The sequence below is a fragment of the Syngnathus scovelli genome, chromosome 4 (assembly GCF_024217435.2).
Source record: "Syngnathus scovelli strain Florida chromosome 4, RoL_Ssco_1.2, whole genome shotgun sequence".
Taxonomy (NCBI): domain Eukaryota; kingdom Metazoa; phylum Chordata; class Actinopteri; order Syngnathiformes; family Syngnathidae; genus Syngnathus; species Syngnathus scovelli.
The window spans coordinates 23,975,001-23,995,861 of record NC_090850.1 but is presented as its reverse complement, the minus strand read 5'-3'; the positions used below and the strand labels follow the sequence as shown (position 1 = coordinate 23,995,861).

The window sequence follows — 20,861 nt, the reverse complement described above, 5'->3', positions numbered from 1 at the left end:
TGTCATTGTTTACACTTTATTTTTTAGCATGTAGTTTTGTTTGTTTTTCCAGAACATGCACTAAAAGAAGGAAATGCTTTCTTTTTGTATTGGATGTCATAAAACACATTGTAGTTGAAAAAGAAATTGCTTCGTTTTGAATTTTGGTTGCGAAGTGATCATCTTGAACATTTTGTCGAAGTCACATAAAAGAAGCAAAAATGCAAAAAAGAAGTGGAACGGACCAAGTGACAGAAGCTGGAAAAAAGAAGAGGCCTAACGGCACCACAGCTACCAAGGTTGATTTAAAGAAGACGGCCGTTAGCATTTATTTTCGATGTAACAAATAAAATCCAAAACAATTGGATCAGCTGTGCACGCGCTGGCACAAGACAGGATCCCCCCGACCCGACGCGACCGGATCCGATCCCGTCCCGTCCCACCGCAGACCGACCATGTGTAAGGTTTCACTTCCCGCCCCGCTCTAACTGACAGCCTTGTCGGCCAATGAGAGGCGGCTCTCTCCTCCGTAAAGTCGAAACAGACCAATGGTATCGGATTAAGGCGGAGCCGGCCTGCGCGGGCGGGCGTGTCCTCGGTCAACCCGATTTGATCCACTTTTGGGGAAGAAAAAAAAGAAAAGTGTGGCGCCCTCACGCTTCTGCCATCCGGTCCGACGACGTAAGTCCGAGTCCCGGTTCTGCTCCCGGTCGAGGCGAGCGGCTCTGCTGCCGGTCCCAGTCCGGTTCTTGGCCTCGGCATGCGCAGCGGCCGCGTAGTGCGCCTGCTGGTGGCGCTGTTGTGCGCGGAAGTGTCCGGTAAGTTGCGTTGGGTTGCGTTGCGTTGCGTTGCGTTGCGTTGCGTTGCCTTGCCTTGCCTTGCCTTGCCTTGCCTTGCCTTGCCTTGCCTAGCCTTGTCTTACCTTGCCTTGTCTTGTCTTCCCTTGCGTGTGCGATCTCGAGTGCGCCGCTGGAACGCCGGCCGGCCGGCATGTAATCGAGTACAAATACTTTGGGCCGAAGGAACCTTTTCGGCTCGCTGTCTGTGCCGGCTTGACTGTGTCTTAAATACGTGCGTGCACTGAGGACTCCTTTGGTCGACCTCCACTGCTTTCTGATAGGCGCCCATTTTGCGTCCAGACATGAGTCGAGACAGAGATCAAAAGTCCAATTCCGGCCGCCGACCCGATTGATTGAAGGACTGACTGACTGACTGACTGACTGACTGACTGACTGACGGACGTCAGCAGCTTCTGTCCTTCAACAATCTCTCTCGAATCTCAGAAAATGCCTACAAGCCGTCGCGTAGCATTTTGATTTGGTTTAGTTTTGTTCTGCTGGCCAGATGACATGGGCAGTCTAATCGGTCGATGCAAAAGTAAGACCGGGGCTCATCTCATTTCCCTGCTTGCGCCTTCCTTGTCCCTCCCTGCCTCCGCTTACATGCCAGCTCCTCCCGCCAAATGGAGCGGCGGGTTAATGGCACCCCAACCAACTGTTGTATCAATCTCTTCTGCTTCAGGAATGTAAATACGGGCTCGCATTCATCCAAAATGTGTCATTTTGTCATTTTCCATGCACGGTGGAGTTCGATCGGAGGGCCTCCGCGTGACCGTTTGCGAATGTGCCGATTTTTCAAAACACTTTCTTTGCGGTCCAAAGCGATGACGACAAGCACACTTTTCCCAGTTTGTGGTCGGGTAGGCTCGCCTTTCCTCACGAATAGTGCAAATCTGCATATCCAATCAGCAGCCTTTATAATGATCATTGAAGAGTAAAAAAAGTTCAAGTTAACTTACTACCGTACTGCAACGTAATGATTTGGATGACGCGCTTTTTGCACAGCGGCGGTGGTTGGCGTCGACGGGGATTCTGAGGAATCCGCGGAGGTGATCCCCGAGCTGCTGGCGGCGCCCGGCCACCCGGACCGCCTGCTGGTGTCGCTGGCGGCGTTCGGCCAGAACCTCCGGCTCGACGTCACCAGAAGCGGCGGCCTGCTAGGGAGTCACCTGCTGGTGGAGGAACGACGGGCCGCTGGGCGACCCGCCGGCGCGCGAGTGGAGCGCGACCAGCTCTGCCTCTACTCGGGCTCCGTTCTGGAGCGACCCGGCTCGTCGGTGTCCGTCACGGCCTGCGGAGGTCTGGTACGTGCGCGTGCGCTCAACGCGGTGACTCGGGCGTGACTGATATGGGGGGGGGGGGATTAATTCATCGGCCCGGCCCGGTCATAAAGAAAAAGTATAGTAAACAAGTGTCTGGCAAGTGATACGAATGCATCATTTTTTGGGGGGGGGGGGGGGGGGGGGGGCTTAAACTCTGCATCTCCTACCTGGTTTTCTGTTCCAGACGGGCCTGGTGCATGTGGACGGCGAGGTTCTTTTGGTGCGGCCGCTGGAGGAGGACGAGCAGCAGCGGCGACAGAACACCACGTCCCCGGGGTGGCTGTCGGGAATCAAACATCGGCTGCTGCGCCGCCGCCGCTATGGTCGGGACTCCGCTGACGCAGCGGAATGGCCAAGTTTGCCGCTCTCAACTCTTGCACTGTGCTGTCAGGGATGCGGACGGGCGTGGGCAAGGCAGGGCAGGGCAGAAAGGGTCGCTGGCGACGTGCATGGGAAGCACGCAAATTGGGACACCAATGTTGAAGCGCACCTCAGCTTTTGAGCACATCTTGTTTTTGGAAACACCACGCACACAGACGCTCAGCGCCGTCGTCCCTCGTGCACATTGATTAAGCCGAGCGGCTTGACCCTGCAAACGTTACATAAGCCCTCGCAGCCGAGACCACACAGGCGCACGCACGCACGCACGCACGCACACGCGCTTAATGCATTCCACATGTTCACAAGCAAGTGCGCGTATGGTTCCGTTAGGTCAGGGGTCTCGCGGCTCCTTTTTTGAAGAAACGCTCCTTTCAAAAGGTTCTCTCGGCAATCGTCCTTTGGTGACGGAAAAAAGCAAAGCAAAAGCAAAGAGTCCCTCCCATCAAAGGCCAGTCGTGCCAGAGCCGTTCATTTGACTGCCGATGGCGTGTGGGCCTGGCGCCTCGCCCCGCCCCGCCTCGCCTCACCTCACCTCACCTCACCTCACCTCACCTCACCTCACCTCACCTCACCTCACCTCACCTCACCTCACCTCACCTGTGCCTCGGCAGGTGAGAAGAAGCGGAACGGTTCCGAGGCGAGCGAGGACGGTCGCGACAGGCGCGCGGCCGTGGGCGCCCGGGACGCCTACACGCTGGAAACGCTGCTGGTGGCCGACTCCAGCATGGTCCGCTACCACGGAGCCGACGCCGCCAAGAGGTTCTTGTTGACCGTCATGAACATGGTGAGCAGAGTTGTGGCGAGCCGCTCCCTCGGCAGCAGCGCTGACGCCTTAGCTCCTGCTGAAAAGCTCTGGTCCCGCTTTGCCGACCTAACCCTAACCCACCCGCCGCCACTCGCTCTCAAGGCTTCCTGTCTGCGCGTGTGTGTCAGGTGTACAACATGTTCCAGCACCAAAGTCTGGGTGTGAGGATCAACATCCGGGTCACAAAGTTGGTTCTGCTTCACAGCCGCCCCGTGAGTGTCAACGACGGCCAGCGCCGACCTCCCGCGACCTCGCAAAGCTCGCTCGAACCTTCCCGCTTCCATATCGCCCGCCCGCCCGCCGCTTGCGCTCTTCTGGGATGGGAAGGCTCGCTTCCCTGTAGCGCCGTGCGCTGTGTGTGTTCCGTTAGGAGAAGCTGAAGGTGGGCCACCACGGCCAGCGCTCCCTGGAGAGCTTCTGTCAGTGGCAGCAGCAAGAGTTCGGAGGGCTGCCGCCGCGCTACCCGGGGAGCAACCGCTTTCCCGGAGGACGCCAGCAAGTCCCGCCCGTGGACGCCGCCGTGCTGGTCACCAGGTGGGTCGATCAACTGGGAGGCACCGGCACTGCCGTGCGACCTTTAGGTTTCTTCAGCAGGTAGCCAGCGCTTTGCAAATGCAGGACATTGCCTGGTGACGCCATGGAACTTGTGCCACAATTGCTGACCTGCTGTTTTGTGCTTTTCAGGACAGACTTCTGCGTGCATAAGGAGGAACCGTGTGACACCGTTGGTAAGCCAGCCACTTCAGGGCGCACGCTTTTGTGGTCTCATTTCCTTCCTAATCTGTATGTGTGTTTGTCTGCGGCGTTTTCTTCCTCTCAAATCGGTTGTTAGCGTGTGGCTAACAGGGCCTTTATTTGTCAAGGTATGGCCTACCTGGGCGGCGCGTGCAGCGCCAAACGCAAATGCGTGCTGGCCGAGGACAACGGCCTCAACTTGGCCTTCACGGTGGCGCACGAGCTGGGACACAAGTGAGTGAGCGAGCGAGCGAGCGAGCGAGCGTCCGTCTCCGCTTCCTTGCCGCTAGAAGTGGTGAGCCGCCTCACCCGCTGCGTGTGCCGTCGCCACCGCTAGCATGGGTATGAGCCACGACGACGAGCACGCCTCCTGCAGCGACCGCGCCTACATCATGTCCGGCGAGTGGCTGAAGGGACGCAACCCTAGCGACCTGTCCTGGTCGCCCTGCAGCCGCGATGACCTTGGCAAGTTCCTCGGGTGAGTTTAGTAGGCACAATGACTGTGGCGGCGGCGGTAGCGGCGGGCTCTGAATTGGGACTTGGCCCGCGCGTCTCGGCTTCAGGTCCAAGTCCAGCGGCTGTCTGGTGCACACGGAGCCCGGGAGTCGCTACCAGCTGCGCCTCCCTCCCAAGCTGCCCGGGATGCATTACAGCGCGGATGAGCAGTGTCAGATCCTCTTTGGAACCAACGCCACCTTCTGCTCCGACATGGAGGTAGCGCGCGCGTGCGCACGCACACACGCACGCCCGGCACCTTCTTTTGCACGCACAGGCTGTGACCGTGTGCTGGCCGGCCGGCCGGCCACTGTCCCTCCCCTAGCATCTGATGTGCGCTGGCTTGTGGTGCCTGGTGGAGGGCGACGCCTCCTGCAAGACCAAATTGGACCCTCCCCTGGACGGGACTCAGTGTGGACCGGACAAGGTGCCGCGCATGTGTGTGCCTGTACAGGACAGTGTGTGTGTGTGTGTGTGTGTGTGTGTGTGTGTGTGTGCGCGTGTGTGTGTGTGTGTGTGTGTGTGTGTGTGTGTGTGTGTGTGTGTGTGTGCGCGCGTGCGCGTGTGCGCGTGTGAGAGAGTGTTTAACCCGCCTGTGTGCACGTGTGTGTCAGTGGTGCCGTGCAGGGCAGTGCGTGAGTAAGACCCCGATCCCACAGCACGTGGATGGTGACTGGAGTCCTTGGAGCCCGTGGAGCATGTGCAGTCGCACCTGCGCCACCGGAGTCCAGTTCAGACAGAGGAAGTGCGACAACCCCCCGTATGTAGCCCACCTGTGCCTCCGCTGGCCAGTCGCCACCACGACCTGCTTTTTAGGCCACTGTTGTGCGTGTGTGTGTGTGTGGCAGGCCCGGTCCGGGCGGACACCCCTGCCAAAAGGCCAGCGTGGAGCACAAAGCCTGCGAAGGTCCTCCGTGCCCAAAGGGAGCGCCAAGCTTCAGAGACCTTCAGTGTTTGTCCTACGACCGGCACGCCGGCAAGACCAAGAGCGATGTGCTAACTGCCGTCATCAATGACGGTGATGCTCGCTCGTGCAAAAGCCTGGCCCGCATTGCGTCTGAGTGACCAACATTGTGTGTGTGTGTGTGTTACATTGATTGTGTGTGCGTATTGTGCATGTGTGATTGCACATTTTCTGTGTGTATGTTTCATGCTTAATGTCGGTGTGTGTGTGTGTGTGTTTGCGCTCAGAGAAACCTTGCGTGTTGTTCTGCAGTCCGGTGGGTCGCGACGTGGCCGTGCTGATGGCGGAGAGGGTGGTGGACGGAACGCCGTGCGGACCCTACGAGGCCGACCTGTGCGTCAACGGCAGGTGTCAGGTGTGCAAAGCGGATTTCAGTCCCAAGCGCAGTGCGCTGGGAAAAGCGCTTTCCTTCCCAGAAGCAATTTGCCGCCTTTTGCCAACTCTGACAAGCGGGCTGGGCTCACTGTCTTTGTTTGTCGTGGATGGGCTCAGAAAATCGGCTGCGACGGCGTCATCGGGTCTCCGTCCAAAGAAGACGCTTGCGGCGTTTGTAATGGGGACGGACGATCGTGTACCGTCGTCAGAGGAGACTTCAACCGCAGCGGAGGCATGGGTAGGACATGGCTGGCTAGAAAAGTCTCCCCATTGGTGGCTAGAAAGAAAATGGCAGCTGGCCAACAAGCTCCTTGCTGGCGGCATGGGGGCGACCGTTTGCGTCTTTTCAGCATGTGTGTGTGTGTCTGTGTCTGTGTGTGTGCGCGTCAGGCTACGTGGAGGCGGTTGTCATTCCTGCCGGAGCGCAAAGGATCAAAGTGGTGGAGGACAAACCTTCGCACAGCTTTCTGGGTAAGAAAGGGAGCGGAGGGTTAGGGCGGGCGGGCGGGCAGGCGGGTGGGCCTGCCTTCTTCCTTCAAAACGGCTCCATTTTCCTTCAGTACTTTCCCTTGTGCGTCGCGTTCAGGAAATCAACGCATGTGCAAGTTTACTCCTCTCTGACCTTTCTACTGACTTTTGAGAAATGCAAACTTTTTTTGCTCATTTCGTAAATTGCTTTCTTTTTTGGACTTGAGGAGGGGAAAAGATTCCTCCAAGAGATTGTTTGTCTTGCTTTTTGTGTGTTTTGAGTCGCATGATGGAAGCTGGAGCAAAACTGTCCCCTCCCTCCCTCCCTCCCTCCCTCCCTCCCTCCCTCCCTCCCCCTTGCGCTCAGCCCTGAAGGACGGCGCCGGCGGCACCGGCAAGTCCATCAACAGCGACTGGAAGATTGAACTCCCGGGAGAATTCCACGTGGCCGGCACCACCGTCAGATACGTCAGGAGAGGACTGTGGGAAAAAATGTCGGCGAGGGGCCCCACACGCGCCCCGCTGCACCTCATGGTAGCTCGCAACACATCCAAAAGATGCATTGTCGTGCTGATGGCTCTCCTTTGCCCGAGAGAGGGCCTTGTGCAAAAGCCTTTGAATTGCCACGTGGAGCATCCCAATGACGCCGCCGCCGCCGCGTGCGTGTGCCTGCCAGGTGCTTCTGTTCCACGACCAGACGTACGGCATTCGCTACGAGTACACCTTGGCCCTCAATGCATCGCAACGGCGCAAACCCTCGCAAGCGCCGCCGCCGCCGCCGCCGCAGCAGCAGCCGCAGCAGCAGCCGCAGCAGCACCATGACAACGACGACAACGCGTCGGCAACCATGCAACAGCGTGTCTACATCTGGACGCACAGCAGCTGGAACGCCTGCACCGCGCAATGCGGAGGAGGTATGAAAGCTGACAACCAAAGCTTGGTGGCAACTTTAACAGCGCCAACTGGCCGCGGCTGATCTGCGCAGGCGAGAGGAGGACGACGGTGTCGTGCGCCCGTCTGGCCAACCAGTCCACCGAGGCGGTGGACCATTCTTTCTGTCGGCCCGACCATCGGCCGCCGCCGCGAGTCGAGCTGTGCAACCCTCAAGCCTGCCTCTACCGGTATGCGCTTGTTTTTGTTTTTTCAAGGCCGCCGCCGCCGCCGCCACCGCCAGGCTCACTGCTGCTCAATCAAACCAATTTGGTGTCCCAATTTGTCGCCTGAACGTTTGCAATCAAAACACCGTGGCGTGACGCGGAGCGGAGCGTCTTTGGCTGAAGTCGGCCTTTTTGCGCTTCAGGTGGCTGGCGGGCCAGTGGGGCCCGTGCTCGGCCACGTGCGGCCCCGGCACGCAGCGGCGCCATGTGGCCTGCGCGCAGCAGCCCCGCAACGCGTCGTGGGAGGAGGACGACGGCGGCAACGGCGGAGACGATGGTGATGGCATGGGCCGCTGCCCGGGGCCCCGCCCGCCGACCCTGCAGACCTGCGAGGGCCGCCTCTGCCTCAGTGTCTGGGAAGCCTCCGAGTGGTCACAGGTGAGTGGCTGGCTGGCGCAGAAAAAGCAGTCCCCAAAGAAACAAAGCAGTGGTCCTGTCCTGGGGGCTGATTCCTTGCAATGTTTCTTTTGCAATTGACGGCGTGCGTGCGTGCGTGCGTGTTGTAAGAAATGGCAATGGTGCAAAATTTGGCTGGTGGGATTGCCTCAGTGAGTCTTGAAGCGGCCTCCTTGGCCTTTCAGTGCTCGGAGGGCTGCGGCACGGGCCAGCGCAGCCGCAACGTCACGTGCGGCCACGCCGCCGCCGGAGGGCGCTGCGATACGCTGACGCGGCCCGCCCACCGGGAACCCTGCCAGGACCACTCGCGCTGCTTCGAGTGGAAGACGGCCCAATGGTCCAAGGTACGGTGCGCCTCACGCAGTACGCTGGCTGGCGGGCGGGATTTTGTGCGTTGCTCTTTTTTGCCCAAAGACTCGCAAAGTGGCCTTCAGGAGCTACTCCACGGCTACTGATGTTGTCTCCTAGCTTGAGGTGTGGGAACGCAAATGACTTTTTTGTCTTTGGGTGTGCCGCCGCCGCCGCCGCCGCCGTCACCAGTGCTCATCCTCGTGCGGGCGCGGCCTGCAGTCACGAGCGGTGCAATGCATGCACAAAGTGACGGGTCGCCACGGGGACGCGTGCCCGCCTGGCGCGCGCCCGCCCACCTATCGGCCGTGCCGGGCCGAGGGAGACTGCCGGCGTGAGGGCCACCGCGTGGACGGCAACACCATCACCTCACCCAGGCTGGGTGGGTCAGCGTCTCGGCGTGCCGCCGCGTCGCAGGCTCGCCCGCCGTGCTGACGTGGCATGTTTGCTCGCCCCTCAGCCGCCCTGACGTACAAGTGCTCCGGCGACCAGTGGCCCGTGTACTGCCGCGTGATCCGCGAGAAGAACCTCTGCCGGGACATGCGCTGGTACCAACGCTGCTGCCAGACATGCAGAGACTTTTACGCCGGCGGGACCTCACCGGCGGCGGCGGCGGCGCCCGGCCCGAGTGACGGGAGGTGATGGAGAGAAAATCAAAGGACTTGCCAATGCTCGCTAGGTCTATTTTCTTTGACAATCAAAAGCCAAAGCAGGAGGCCATCCGTCACGCACCAGTCTGCTTCTGCTTCCGGTTCTTTCTTCCTACCCATTGCCATTCTTTCTTTTCTACCGCACATATTTGAATCCTAATAATAGCAGCGCGTGTGACTGATGGCCGGCCGGTCTTTTGCAGTGTGCTCTCGTCCACCTGCATCAGTAGCGGGAAGGGCTGGACTCACCTCGTAAGGCTTCCTTCCGCTTCTAATGCCACTGACAAAAGTGAAGGAAAGAAACAAAGCAAAGCAAAGCAAAGCAAAGCAAAGCAAAGCAAAGCAAAGCAAAGCAAAGCAAAGCAAAGCAAAGCAAAGCAAAGCAAAGCAAAGCAAAGCAAAGCAAAGCAAAGCAAAGCAGCATTGACGTGTCAAACGCCAACAGCCGTTAGTACCAAGCCAACTGAGCGGCCAAAATGCGAGTAGCTTTTCAGACAGCTGGCCTGGCCAAAATTTGCCCAACGGATGAGTGTGTAGTGTCAGCAGCACCGACACGTAAATCAGTTGGCTCCTGCCCTCCCTCCCTCCCTCCCTCCTTGAGCAAAAGTGCTCAGGTCAAAGGTGCTATCTTATTTTTCTTTTACCGTCATTATTCTTGTGGTTGTTATTGTGATTATTTAACACATTGATGAAGGTTTTGTCATTAGTCACTCAGTCGGCTGGCTGCCATTTTGTGTACTTGGCATACGTGCGTCGCGGTGCTCTACACAATAAATGTTGTCGAGCTGCCAGCCAGCCAGCCAGGCAGCCAGCCTGCCAGCCTTGCCAGCCTGCCTCATTCACGTCACCGCAACATCAGCAACAACGACATCAGGACGCATAGACAAACACGAGACCGACCGATTAACGACATGGCGGCAAGGCCACTCTTGGCGAATATGCGCTGGGCGGCCCGGTGAAGTCAAGGCATTGCGTTGCGGCTGAACTGAGGTCATCCGAGTACTCTTTTTGCCCACGCCAATTGTGGGAGGAAAAGCGCCGCCCGCCCGCCGCCCGCCCGCGTGACAGCAACTACAGCAGCGCATGCAGATGCGCTTTGCGCACCGCGCGCGTGACAGCAAGTGCAAGTCCAGCAGCGCATGCAGATGCGCTTTCCGCAGCGCTTCCGGCTCTTCCTCAGAACGCAGACCTGGCCCACACTGTTCGCGGTCGGTTGCCTCTCAGGGTCCAAGCGTTGCCGTCCCGTGCCGGGCCCTTCCTTCTCTCGCGGCTCAGAGGAAGCCTGCAACTTCCTAACTCCACTTTGCAAAAGTAAAAATGAAACTCACAAGATCGAGCGTATTTCTGGTATTCCGAGACAGCTCGTTGTTGTTGTTTTTGGACTTCATTCGAGTGTTGGCTCGTGAGTGAACGATGGGTTCAAAAGAACAAATCTTTTCAGTGAACGAGAGTCACCGAATCACTTCCTAAAGTGATTCGTTCTTTTTTCAGTTCATATGACTTCAACCAGTAGGTGTCGGTCATGCGCATTGAAGCTGGTGCCACCTCGCCGTAAAACAAAAGGAAGAAGAAAATGACGTCACTTCCCGTTCACGAACGAGTCGTGAATTGCGTTCCTCGTTCTCCAACGAATGTATCTGTGAGTGAACGAATCAGTGAGTGAGCGATTCGCATTTCCAGCTCATCGCGAGAACGGATCAGTGAGGGAACGAAGCCGGACTTTCCCGTTGGCGAACGAGGCAATGGGACAACTGCCTACCCTCCTTCCTTCCTTCCTTCCGTGCGTGCGTGCGTGCGTGCGTGCATCAACGGATCAGTCAGTGAACGTGTTGCGTCGTCTCCCTCCTGCCGTCAACTATGTAAGCCAGAATGTCGATTTACGATTTGCCAAGGAAAGAAAGAAAGAACCACCACTTCTTTTACGCGCGGTTTCTCCAAGCTAACGGCTAACTTTCTTGCATGAAGGGATGCGCCGTTATGCAACAACGGGGAGATAGATGATGCTTCTCTTTGGCTCGTCTTGATTTTAGAACACTTCAAATAACGTGTATGCATATATACGCCTAAATGTTGTTATCCAATATATCTACTGCAATTTCACATTAGATTGCTGGTTTGAAATTTACTTTTATTATTATTATTATTGTAATAAACATTAAAACCTGTTAAAACTTGTCTGGTGTTTTAGTCCTTGTTTTTATTTTTTGGGGCATGAAAACAAAAATCGGACATTTGGTTAACTGCTTTATATGACAATATGTATATGTGTTTTACGTTGTATAATATGTGTTGGTGTCCCCCAAAATAAAGAGCAAGTAGTTAAATACACATACAAAAAATGCATACAGTTATTAGGGACACCTAAAACTGGTGGTGTACCTAATGGAGTGTCCGTGTGACGTCACAGATCAACCAGCCAATCAGGAGGTGGGGGTGTGGGCAGGTGTGGCACTTTTCACTTTCAGCTTTGGCCATGATTTTTCCCTAATGAAGTGGCCTGTTATTAGGTACACCTGAAAATGGCGACGTACCTAAAGGAGTGTCCGTGTGACATCACAGCTCAAACAGCCAATCAGAAAGTGGGGGTGAGGGCGGGTGTGGCACTTTTCACTTTCACTTAAGCTTTGACCATGATATTTCCCTAATAAAGTGGCCTGTTATTAGGTACACTTAAATATGGCGAGGGTCACTTGGAAAACATGTTGGAACGCGGCCCCGAGGACTAGAGCTTGACAGCTGTGATCTTTGACCATGCTATTTCCCTAATAAAGTGTGTCCGTGTGATTCCCTCGTTAAGTGCAGGTGCGTGAAAACTTTTAGCCCCTTTTGAACGTGAAAGTGGCTAAAACTTTTCACGCAGGTGCGCTTAACGAGGGTCACTTGGAAAACATGTTGGAACGCAGCCCCGAGGACTAGAGCTTGACACCTGTGACCTTTGACCATGCTATTTCCCTAATAAAGTGGCCTGTTATTAGGTACACATGAAAATGGCGGTGTACCTAATGGAGTGTCCGTGTGATTCCCTCGTTAAGCGCACCTGCGTGAAAACTTTTAGCTCCTTTTGAACGTGAAAGAAGCTAAAACTTTTCACGCACCTGCGCTTAACGAGGGTCACTTGGAAAACATGTTGGAACGCGGCCCCGAGGACTAGAGCTTGACAGCTGTGACCTTTGACCTTGATATTTCCCTAATAAAGTGGCCTGTTATTAGGTACACTTGAAAATGGCAGTGTACCTAATGGAGTGTCCGTGTGATTCCCTCGTTAAGTGCAGGTGCGTGAAAACTTTTAGCTCCTTTTGAACGTGAAAGAAGCTAAAACTTTTCACGCACCTGCGCTTAACGAGGGTCACTTGGAAAACATGTTGGAACGCGGCCCCGAGGACTAGCGCTTGACACCTGTGACCTTTGACCATGCTATTTCCCTAATAAAGTGGCCTGTTATTAGGTACACATGAAAATGGCGGTGTACCTAATGGAGTGTCCGTGTGATTCCCTCGTTAAGCGCACCTGCGTGAAAACTTTTAGCTCCTTTTGAACGTGAAAGTGGCTAAAACTTTTCACGCAGGTGCGCTTAACGAGGGTCACTTGGAAAACATATTGGAACGCGGCCCCTCGAGGACTGGATGTCGACACCTCTGGTTTAAGTGAAAAGTGGCACACCCGCCCTCACCCCCACTTTCTGATTGGCTGGTTGATCTGTGACATCACTCAGACATCCCATTAGGTACGGCGCCATTTTCAGGTTTCCCTCATAACAGGCCACTTCCTGATTGGCTGTCTGATCTGTGACGTCACTCGGACACTCTATTAGGTACACCGCCATTTTCAGGATTTTGGGGGACATCAACTCATATAACAACGTAAAACACATACATATTGTCATATAAAGCAGTTAACCAAATGTCTGATTTTTATGTTTTAATTGGTGAATATAAAAACAAGGAATAAGACACCAGACAAGTTTTAACATAAATGTTTATTGAAAAATATATATATATATATATATTAAAAGTAAATTTCAAACCAGCAGTCCAATGTGAAATTGCAATAGATATATTGGATAACAAAATTTAGGCGTATATATGCATACACGTTATTTGAAGTGTTCTAAAATCAAGACGAGCCAAAGAGAAGCATCATCTATCTCCCCGTTGTTGCATAACGGCGCATCCCTTCATGCAAGAAAGTTAGCCGTTAGCTTGGAGAAACCGCGCGTAAAAGAAGTGGTGGTTCTTTCTTTCTTTCCTTGGCAAATCGTAAATCGACATTCTGGCTTACATAGTTGACGCCAGGAGGGAGACGACGCAACACGTTCACTGACTGATCCATTGATGCACGCACGCACGCACGCACGCACGCACGGAAGGAAGGAAGGAAGGAAGGAAGGAAGGTAGGCAGTTGTCCCATTGCCTCGTTCGCCAACGGGAAAGTCCGGCTTCGTTCCCTCACTGATCCGTTCTCGCGATGAGCTGGAAATGCGAATCGCTCACTCACTGATTCGTTCACTCACAGATTCATTCGTTGGCGAACGAGGAATGCAATTCACGACTCGTTCGTGAACGGGAAGTGACGTCATGTTCTTCTTCCTTTTGTTTTACGGCGAGGTGGCACCAGCTTCAATGCGCATTACCGACACCTACTGGTTGAAGTCATATGAACTGAAAAAAGAACGAATCACTTTAGGAAGCGCTTCTCCCTCGGCGGGGACTCGGATCCGGAAGCGAGACAGCCTCAGATTGGGTCTGTGCCACCCGCCCCCCTTGGGTAATGCAAGTCATAAAAGCCAGACCAGACTTCACAAAGATATCCGAGATGGACATTTCCACCAGGTTAGCTGGTGTGGGTCGGCAAAGCATGGCATGGCATGGCATGGCATGGCATGAGTTTGCCTTTAAATTTTTTACAAAAGTATTTATAAATACAAGCAAGTGTTCAAAAAAAGCATGAAAAATTCCAATAAAGGTTCATAAAAGTCTGGTGTTGATATTGTAACAATATATTTACTCTTAGTCTTTTTTCTGAAAGTCACCTTGACTTAAATGTTTACAAAAGTGTTTAAAAATACAAGTATTCAAAAATACAATAAAGGTTCATAAAAGTCTTTTGTGGAGATTGTATATTTTCTCTACATTGGAACCAATTATTTGCGACAAACAAGGGATTACTGAGGCAAGAGGTGATGATGTGTACAAACGTGGAAGGACGGACAGATGGATAGAGAGGAAAGCCAGAGAACTAGAGGAAAATAGAAAAACGTCACCAAATAATTAATGGCCTTGTACATCAAAGAGTTAAAACCCCAGTGTAAAACCCTAACTCCAGTTTGAAACCCTGACCCTATTTTTAAGCCCTACTTTGAAAGCCTAACCCTAGCTTTAAAACCTACTTTGAAACACTAACACTAGTTTGGAACCCTAATCCTAGTCTGAAAGGCAAAAAAGGAGGCAGGCAGGCAGGCTGGCTGGCTGGCTGGCTGGCTGGCAGGCAGGCAGGCAGGCAGGCAGGCAGGCAGGCAGGCAGGCAGGCAGGCAGGCAGGCAGGCTGGCTGGCTGGCTGGCTGGCTGGCTGGCAGGCAGGCAGGCAGGCAGGCAGGCAGGCAGGCAGGCAGGCAGGCAGGCAGCCAGGCAGCCAGGCAGCCAGGCAGGCAGCATTTGACAAAAAGGGATTTTGTGCACAAGCACTAAATAAAGTCTAAAGTCAAAGCCTGCTGTTGTCACACATTGCTCACGGCGGGGCGGGGCGCGGCACGGCACGCTTCCAGATGAGCCAGCCCGTCTCGTGACCTGGCGTCACTCCATTTCCTTCCGTTTGCCGGCGTCAATCCTCCCCGGGCATCCGTTTTGCAAACTGGCCTATTGTTTTGGCTCGGCGGCCACCCGGCGGCGCAGGGCCGACCGACAGCGCCGTGTGGCTCGTTGTCGGGCGGGTGACGGCTGCTGCAGCGCTACAAATCCAGTCGATCTGGGAAAGCATCTTGTGCTGGCAGACAGTTGAGGGAGAGGTCAAAGGTCACGTCTCCCCGGCGCGGCTCAGCCCACCGTCCTCTTATCACGTGTAGGCGGGTGACGACTTGTCGGCGTTGACTCGCAACCTGTTAGTTTTTCACTCGCCACTTGTTGAGCGGCGCCGTCTGGTCCGTTTTCACTCGCAACTTGTAAACTCGCGACGACTGCTCGGTTTTGAGCGGCGTCGACGGCTTGTGGGCTCGTGACGCGCCGTGCTTTTTAACCGGCGACGACTCATTGTGTTTGACGGGCAACAACTTGTGTGACCGCTTATCGTTTTTAGCTCGGATCGGCTTGTTGGTGGCGGCGGCGGCGGCGGCGATGGCGGCGTGTTGAACTCGTGACTTGTTGCCTCGCGTGGGCGTGGCAACTCCCGTGGTCTCGGTAAGTCGCGCCGACCCGTCCTTAAGTCGGGACGACCGCTGAACTCCTGACGACTTGTCACGGTTAACTCGACATCTTCGGTCACAGTTGAGTGGCGCCGACGGGTCTTTGCCAACACGCGACGACACGTCGGCTCCCGGCGGTGACGACTCGCCGAGTCGCGGCACGTTGTCGATTTGGGTGGATTTGTTGAGTCGCGGCGAGCAGTCGTCATCCGCTCGAGCGTTCTGGCTTTGCGTCAATTTTTCAGGTCCGGGTTGGAGGAGGTCCTGGTCCCGGCAGGTCTGGACCCGTACGGGGGACTCGCCTCGGCGGAGGGGAAGGCGGCGCGGTTCCGGAACGATCCGATTCATTGGGAAGAAGAGGCAGTTTTGATACCAGCGGGGCTTCTCAGAAGGGACCTTTGGACCGCCGCCGGGTCGACTTTGAAATCTGCTCGGAGGAGGAAGCGGCTCGGGCTCGCTGCCGCCGCCATCGTCGGTCCTAAAGAACCGAAGCAATTTGCGCCACCAGCTCTGTGACGTGACATCCTCTCCACGGGCCCGACGGAGAGGCCTCTCGTCAGCCGCAGAAGCGCAGCTCGGCGGGCCGTCGGGAGCGTCCGTCCTTTTGGCGCCGAGGAAACCGCAAAACCTTTGACGCCAGTTCCTGGACTTGAGCGGCTGACCCGACACGGAGCGACGCTCCGGCTCTTGCTTCTCCAAGGTACTCGTTGGACAGAACTTCATCTTATCAACGCTGTCAGTCACGCTGAAAGAGGACAGGAAGCAAGCGGTACTCAACAGAGGCGCCAGGAAAAAGCCAGCCGGGGACCCAAATGACAGACGTGGCTCCTTGGACAGAACCGACCAGTGGGTGGTCTGTCGAGGAGCGCGGGCTTTGTGGCTTGTGTTGTTTTTGACTCACTAGGAGCTGCTGGCCTGGTGCTGGCTCAGGTGGCTCATAGTGAGAAAGGGGTGCCTGAGCGCCTCCTCGGGGGTGATCCTGCGCTCGGGGTCCATCTGGAGAAGACACTTGAGGAGGTCTACAAAGGCCTTCCGATCCTCCAACTCCAGCGGCTCGCTCACCTCCGGCTTGAGCTGCGGACCGACATTACCTGCGTTAGCCTGCTGCCAACAAGGCGCCGCTTTGGGGCAACAAAAAAGCTTGATTTTGGGACAAGCATTTTAGCGCGTCCTTTTATCAGGAACGAGAAATGTCTTAGAGAATGTTTGATGTGGGGGAGGGCGTGTTTGCATAATTACATTAAAAAACAAACAAAAAAAAACAGCATTTAGAATGCCAAAAGAGCCCCCAAAACAACTCGGCATTCGGAAGAAATGTGATGGCCGTGCCGCTGAAGCCCATGGCTTATATCAGCTGTAGAAATTGTAAAGCGGCACCATCGTGGAATAGCAATAAAAAATGTCGACGGCTTTTGGAGGAAAATGAAACGGCCATCCTGATTAGCCTACACGTTAGCGCGGCAGACTTACCTTGAGCAGGTCATCCAAACACTTGAAGGACCACGGCAGAGACTCGGGACGAACTCCAGTTTTGTCCTGATACTCCCTCTCGGTCTGCAAGCAAAGCGACGGACGGCTGAGCGACCTCGGCGCAAATTCGCTCGCCGATTGGCATTTGCCGCGCTTTGGAACGAACGGCAGATCCCTCCCTCGTCTGAACAATCCAATGGAGTTTTGCCGTCCGTCTCTTCCGCACCCGGGCGAATTGGGCCAAATAGGGACTGAGCCAACGGCGGGCGGGTCAAGGCTGACCCATGCTGTGCCGCGTCACAGCTAGCAAGAGATGTCTTCCGCCTTACCATGAGCCGCCATTTGGGATGATCGCCGTCATTGTCTCGGTCGCTCCTCTTGAAGTACTTGTAAGTGTTTTTGCTGGCAGTCAGCAGATGATCGGGAATGCGACCCACCACCTCGATCATGCTCCGCAGCTGCGAACACACGGCGCAACTCCATCGGTGCGGGCGGACATAGCGTCGTCGGTGGAGTCAAGCGCTCGAGCCATGTTTTCTTTCTTTTCCATCCCTTTCAAGCGGCCAGGAACGGCCGGCCGCTTCATCGCTCCGAGGAGGGCAAAGGTCATTTGACGAGGAGGAAAATGGAATGGGACAAGTTAACGGACATGACTTTCAAAGAAGGAGGCCACCTACCATGTTGTAGTTGGAGTTGGCCAAAAAGAGGTAGTTGCCCAGGTACAAGAAGGACAGCACGCAGCCCAGGGACCACATGTCGATGGCCTCGGAGAAGGGCAGACCCAGGGCCACTTCCGGCGCCCTGTCGGTCGGGGCACAGTTGCACGCTTGACGGGGGGGGGGCACTTGGCAAGCAAGGGAGGCCTGGCCAAGTGCCCCGTCCCGTCCACTGCCGACAGCGTCCCTTCTGGGGCCAGCGCGGCGGGTCGGTCGTTGGCCCATGCGGACCACGCCTGCGCTCTTCTACTGACCTGTTGCCCATGGGCTGCAGGGCCAAGCCGTAACTGAGGGGCGCGTCCACCGTGCAGATGGCGAGTCCAAAGTCAATCAGCTTGACCCGGAAGGGCGTGGCGCTGTGGTTGACCAGCATGATGTTATCTGACTTGAGGTCCGTGTGGATCACCCCGATACTCTTGAGGGCATCAAAAGCTGTCAGAAGCTAAACATAAATCAGACGTTTCACGGGCGGGAGCAACTTGACGGGGCAGGCGGGAGGAAGCTGCCGCGCCGCCGTTAGCCTACTAGCAACTTCCATCGGGCGGGCAACGGCCGGATGGGCCGGACTCCGGCGTCTAGCTACCTGTTGGGCCACGGGTCGGATGTCGTTGGGCGAGAAGGTCCTCCATTTCTTATCCAGCACCATGCTGAACAAGTTGGTGTCCAGAAGCTCAAAGACCAGGCACGGGTGTCGCTTGAAAGTGAAGGTCTCGATGAACTCCACGATGCTCTTCTTGTCCGGGTCCAGCACGCTCACAATCTCTTGCATCTCGATCTGGGGACAGCAAAAAAAAAAAAAAAAAAAAAAAAAAGCTCTGGAGGTGCCAAGAGTGCCAACGCAAACTTGAGTCTCGCCGCCGTACTTTGGAGTTGGACTGTAAAAAAAAAAATCGGGAGGGTGGCTAACAGGCAGGCTGGCTGGCTGGCTGGCTGGAATGGATTCAGGCTCTAGTTCAGTGCGGAAAGTTGACACTGATTTGAATTTCTTGCAAATTTGCCTCCGAAACAAAGGTAGCCAGGAAGACGGCAACAACGAGGACGGCGGACAAAAGCGCTTCTCGTCCCCCGCACCGATTCAACTCTCAGTCCGTCCGACCGACCGACCGACCGACCGACCGACGGCTCGGCAGCGAGCACGGCCAGCCAAGGACAGAGCGCTGGGAAATTGGAGCGCCTCCACCCCCACCCACCTCGTTTTCAAAGAGCGCGTAGTTCTTGTGGATCTTGAGAGCCACGTCCTTGGCGGTGTTCAGGTTTTTGCACTTGAAGACGTGACTGCTGGTTCCTCGGTCCAGAAGCTTGAGGATGTGGTAGAAGCTGCTTTTGCTCTCCACGATGGAACCTTCCATCTCTGCCAGATCCTGGTCGTCCACCTCGGAAGAGCACGCTGAAGAACACGCAGAGAACGCAGACTGCGCAGAGGAGAGCGGAGGGAGGGCAAGTTGAAGCAGGCATCCCCCCCCGGACAACCTCGGCATAGTAGCTTAAGTTACGACGCGGCGCGACCCGCCCTCGTCGACGGCGGCGGTGGTACCTGACCCAGATCGGAATGCCTCGTCCAAAAGAAAAAAAGCCGCTCAAGATGACGGCGCTTGACCCGGAGAGCGCAACTAATCAAACTCAACCTGCAGACCCAGGAGATGTCAGAAAGCTGGCCAAACCGAGCGCCTCCTACACCCTAACCTAACCTAACCGAGCCAGGCAGGGAGGGAGGGATGGGAGGGAGGGAGGGAGGGAGGGAAGGAAGGAAGACATCAGGACGGGACCACATTGGAGCTCGACGCCAGTCGGCCTATGTCTTGAAGGTGCTTTCAAAGCGGCCCTTCTTACCTGTGTCATGTGTGGTGGGGTGGAGGATGACAGCGCAGAGGAGGGCGTTGCGGCAGAGGACGGCAGCGGCGGCGGCGACCAGGCAGCATTGGACTTGTTTGTATTAGAAAAAAAATCCAGTCGCACGGAAATCTTTGTCAGGGGCGGACGCTGAGGAGGTTTCCCTTGTTTCACACGCCTGCCATCAAAGTTGGCAGATGTCATCAAGGTGCACCTGTGACATCATCCTCCACTGATGACGTCAGACGGGCCGGCGATGTCACGCCGCTACGCAACACATTGGACGTCTCCTTGCGTTCCTCGGAAAGAGTGAGCGAGCGAGCGAGCGAGCGCTTCTCACGCTAGATGGGGATGCGTGCTGGCCTGGCAATTGCAGACCGTGTGCTTTCCAAAAAGCACATGGCAGAATGGCAACCCTGTCCCATTTTGGCTTGACTCGTCTTTTATTGACAAACAAACAATCATTTGGCCTGAAATGAATGACAATGCACGTACTTCAAGCTATCATGACACAATCAACAGATTCTTTCCAAATATATGAAGTCAAGTGTCTTTCAGACCTTGGCAACATTGGTCAGAAGCCTCCAGAATAGAACATACGAAAAGAGCCCCTAAATACAAGTGGGTAAAGACACACACTTTTTGGCTTACGTTTGTTGAGATTGTGTATTCTTTTTTTTTTTTTTTTACCATTCATCCACCAAAAATCATCTTGAACTTGAGGACAAAAAAGAAAAAACACCTGGGACTTTGGTCACGTGCGACGGGGAAGTCCCGCCTCCGTCACGCTTCGCCGGTCGTGACGAAGCGTTGCGACTTTTGACGGCTCATGCGACGCTGCCGGTGAGCCGCTTGAGCGTCCAAGATGGACACCAGCATCCTCTGAGGGTAAGTAAGCGATGAAGGAGGAGAACGCACGCACGCACGCACGCAGAAGGGCGGGAAGTACCTGGGCTGCCTTTTCATCTCTCAGTTCGATGCTGCGAGTCGACTCGTGAGCGTCTTTGTTGGGAAGTTTCAACTTGCGCTGCTCCTGAAAGACGCACGACAATGACAACGTGACAATGACGTCGTCCCGTTGCGTCGCTGCTCACCTTGCAGTAGATGTTGACTTGTGTTCCGCTGACGCTAGGAGCTGAGGAGAAGTTTTCAAATAAACACTCCCACTCTTTGTTGAAGTGGCCCACAAAGTCCATCTCCTTGACGCACAGCACCCTCCTGCAGCCAGGCAGCGCTGTGAGGCCAGCACGGCACAAAAAAAAAAAAAAAAAAAGAAGAAAGCAAAAAGAGCGGCTCTACCTGCTGGTGATGACGATGTCGGTCTTCCTGCGTCCGGGAACGGGACAGCCATCTCGGAAGACTTCGCCCTCCAGCTTGAGCTCGGAACGCTGTGGCCGCAAACGCCAGCTCAAAAGCATACATAGACGCCGCGCGCAGGCAGGCACAAGCACAGGCACAGGCGCAGGCACACGCACAACGTGTCCTTCCTCTGCACACTTTATTGATGCTCCCGCAGGCAGACGGTAAAGAAAAGATC

The 20,861-nt window shown here is 55.3% G+C and overlaps 3 protein-coding genes across 18 annotated transcripts in view; 1 reads left to right on the top strand and 2 right to left on the bottom strand.

Moving 5' to 3' along the window:
- The first annotated feature begins 272 nt into the window (after positions 1-272).
- On the top strand, positions 273-9,705 carry adamts17 (ADAM metallopeptidase with thrombospondin type 1 motif, 17). 3 transcript variants are annotated; one of them, XM_049717007.2, is made up of 23 exons: positions 273-797; positions 1,824-2,122; positions 2,325-2,463; positions 3,133-3,305; positions 3,455-3,538; positions 3,697-3,860; positions 4,011-4,054; positions 4,190-4,295; positions 4,399-4,539; positions 4,625-4,775; positions 4,882-4,983; positions 5,171-5,316; positions 5,405-5,574; positions 5,748-5,875; positions 6,013-6,133; positions 6,286-6,366; positions 6,731-6,897; positions 7,040-7,277; positions 7,349-7,484; positions 7,664-7,898; positions 8,102-8,260; positions 8,457-8,646; positions 8,725-9,705. In XM_049717007.2, exons 1-23 carry the CDS (start codon positions 740-742, stop codon positions 8,904-8,906), a joined length of 3,414 nt encoding a protein of 1,137 aa, XP_049572964.1. In that variant the 5' UTR covers positions 273-739; the 3' UTR covers positions 8,907-9,705. The 3 variants fall into 3 exon arrangements, with proteins under 3 accessions (XP_049572964.1, XP_049572963.1, XP_068506499.1); XM_049717006.2 differs by having other exon boundaries at positions 2,325-2,496; XM_068650398.1 differs by lacking the exons at positions 273-797; positions 1,824-2,122; positions 2,325-2,463 and adding an exon at positions 2,925-3,068 and having other exon boundaries at positions 3,119-3,305.
- A 4,189-nt stretch (positions 9,706-13,894) lies between these two features.
- Positions 13,895-19,593, bottom strand: LOC125966964 (homeodomain-interacting protein kinase 2). 4 transcript variants are annotated; one of them, XM_049717586.2, is made up of 9 exons: positions 19,029-19,593; positions 18,685-18,906; positions 18,078-18,269; positions 17,749-17,936; positions 17,456-17,579; positions 17,108-17,236; positions 16,779-16,862; positions 16,210-16,382; positions 13,895-16,053 (listed from the first exon to the last, which is right to left on the bottom strand). In XM_049717586.2, exons 2-9 carry the CDS (start codon positions 18,841-18,843, stop codon positions 15,009-15,011), a joined length of 2,094 nt encoding a protein of 697 aa, XP_049573543.1. In that variant the 5' UTR covers positions 18,844-18,906; positions 19,029-19,593; the 3' UTR covers positions 13,895-15,008. The 4 variants fall into 4 exon arrangements, with proteins under 4 accessions (XP_049573543.1, XP_049573544.1, XP_049573541.1 ...); XM_049717587.2 differs by having other exon boundaries at positions 19,034-19,593; XM_049717584.2 differs by having other exon boundaries at positions 19,325-19,593.
- Positions 19,594-19,748: 155 nt separating this feature from the next.
- The window catches only part of vps13c (vacuolar protein sorting 13 homolog C), a 25,281-nt gene continuing 24,168 nt past the window's right edge, over positions 19,749-20,861 (bottom strand). For 5 of the 11 annotated variants that reach the window (XM_049717546.2, XM_049717547.1, XM_049717548.1 and 2 more), the window contains 4 exons: positions 20,624-20,820; positions 20,419-20,542; positions 20,274-20,357; positions 19,749-20,206 (listed from right to left, as the gene is read on the bottom strand). In XM_049717546.2, coding sequence (XP_049573503.1) covers positions 20,108-20,206; positions 20,274-20,357; positions 20,419-20,542; positions 20,624-20,820 — 504 coding nt within the window. In that variant the 3' untranslated portion in view covers positions 19,749-20,107. The other 6 variants (XM_049717550.1, XM_049717551.2, XM_049717556.2 and 3 more) reach the window with 3 other exon arrangements.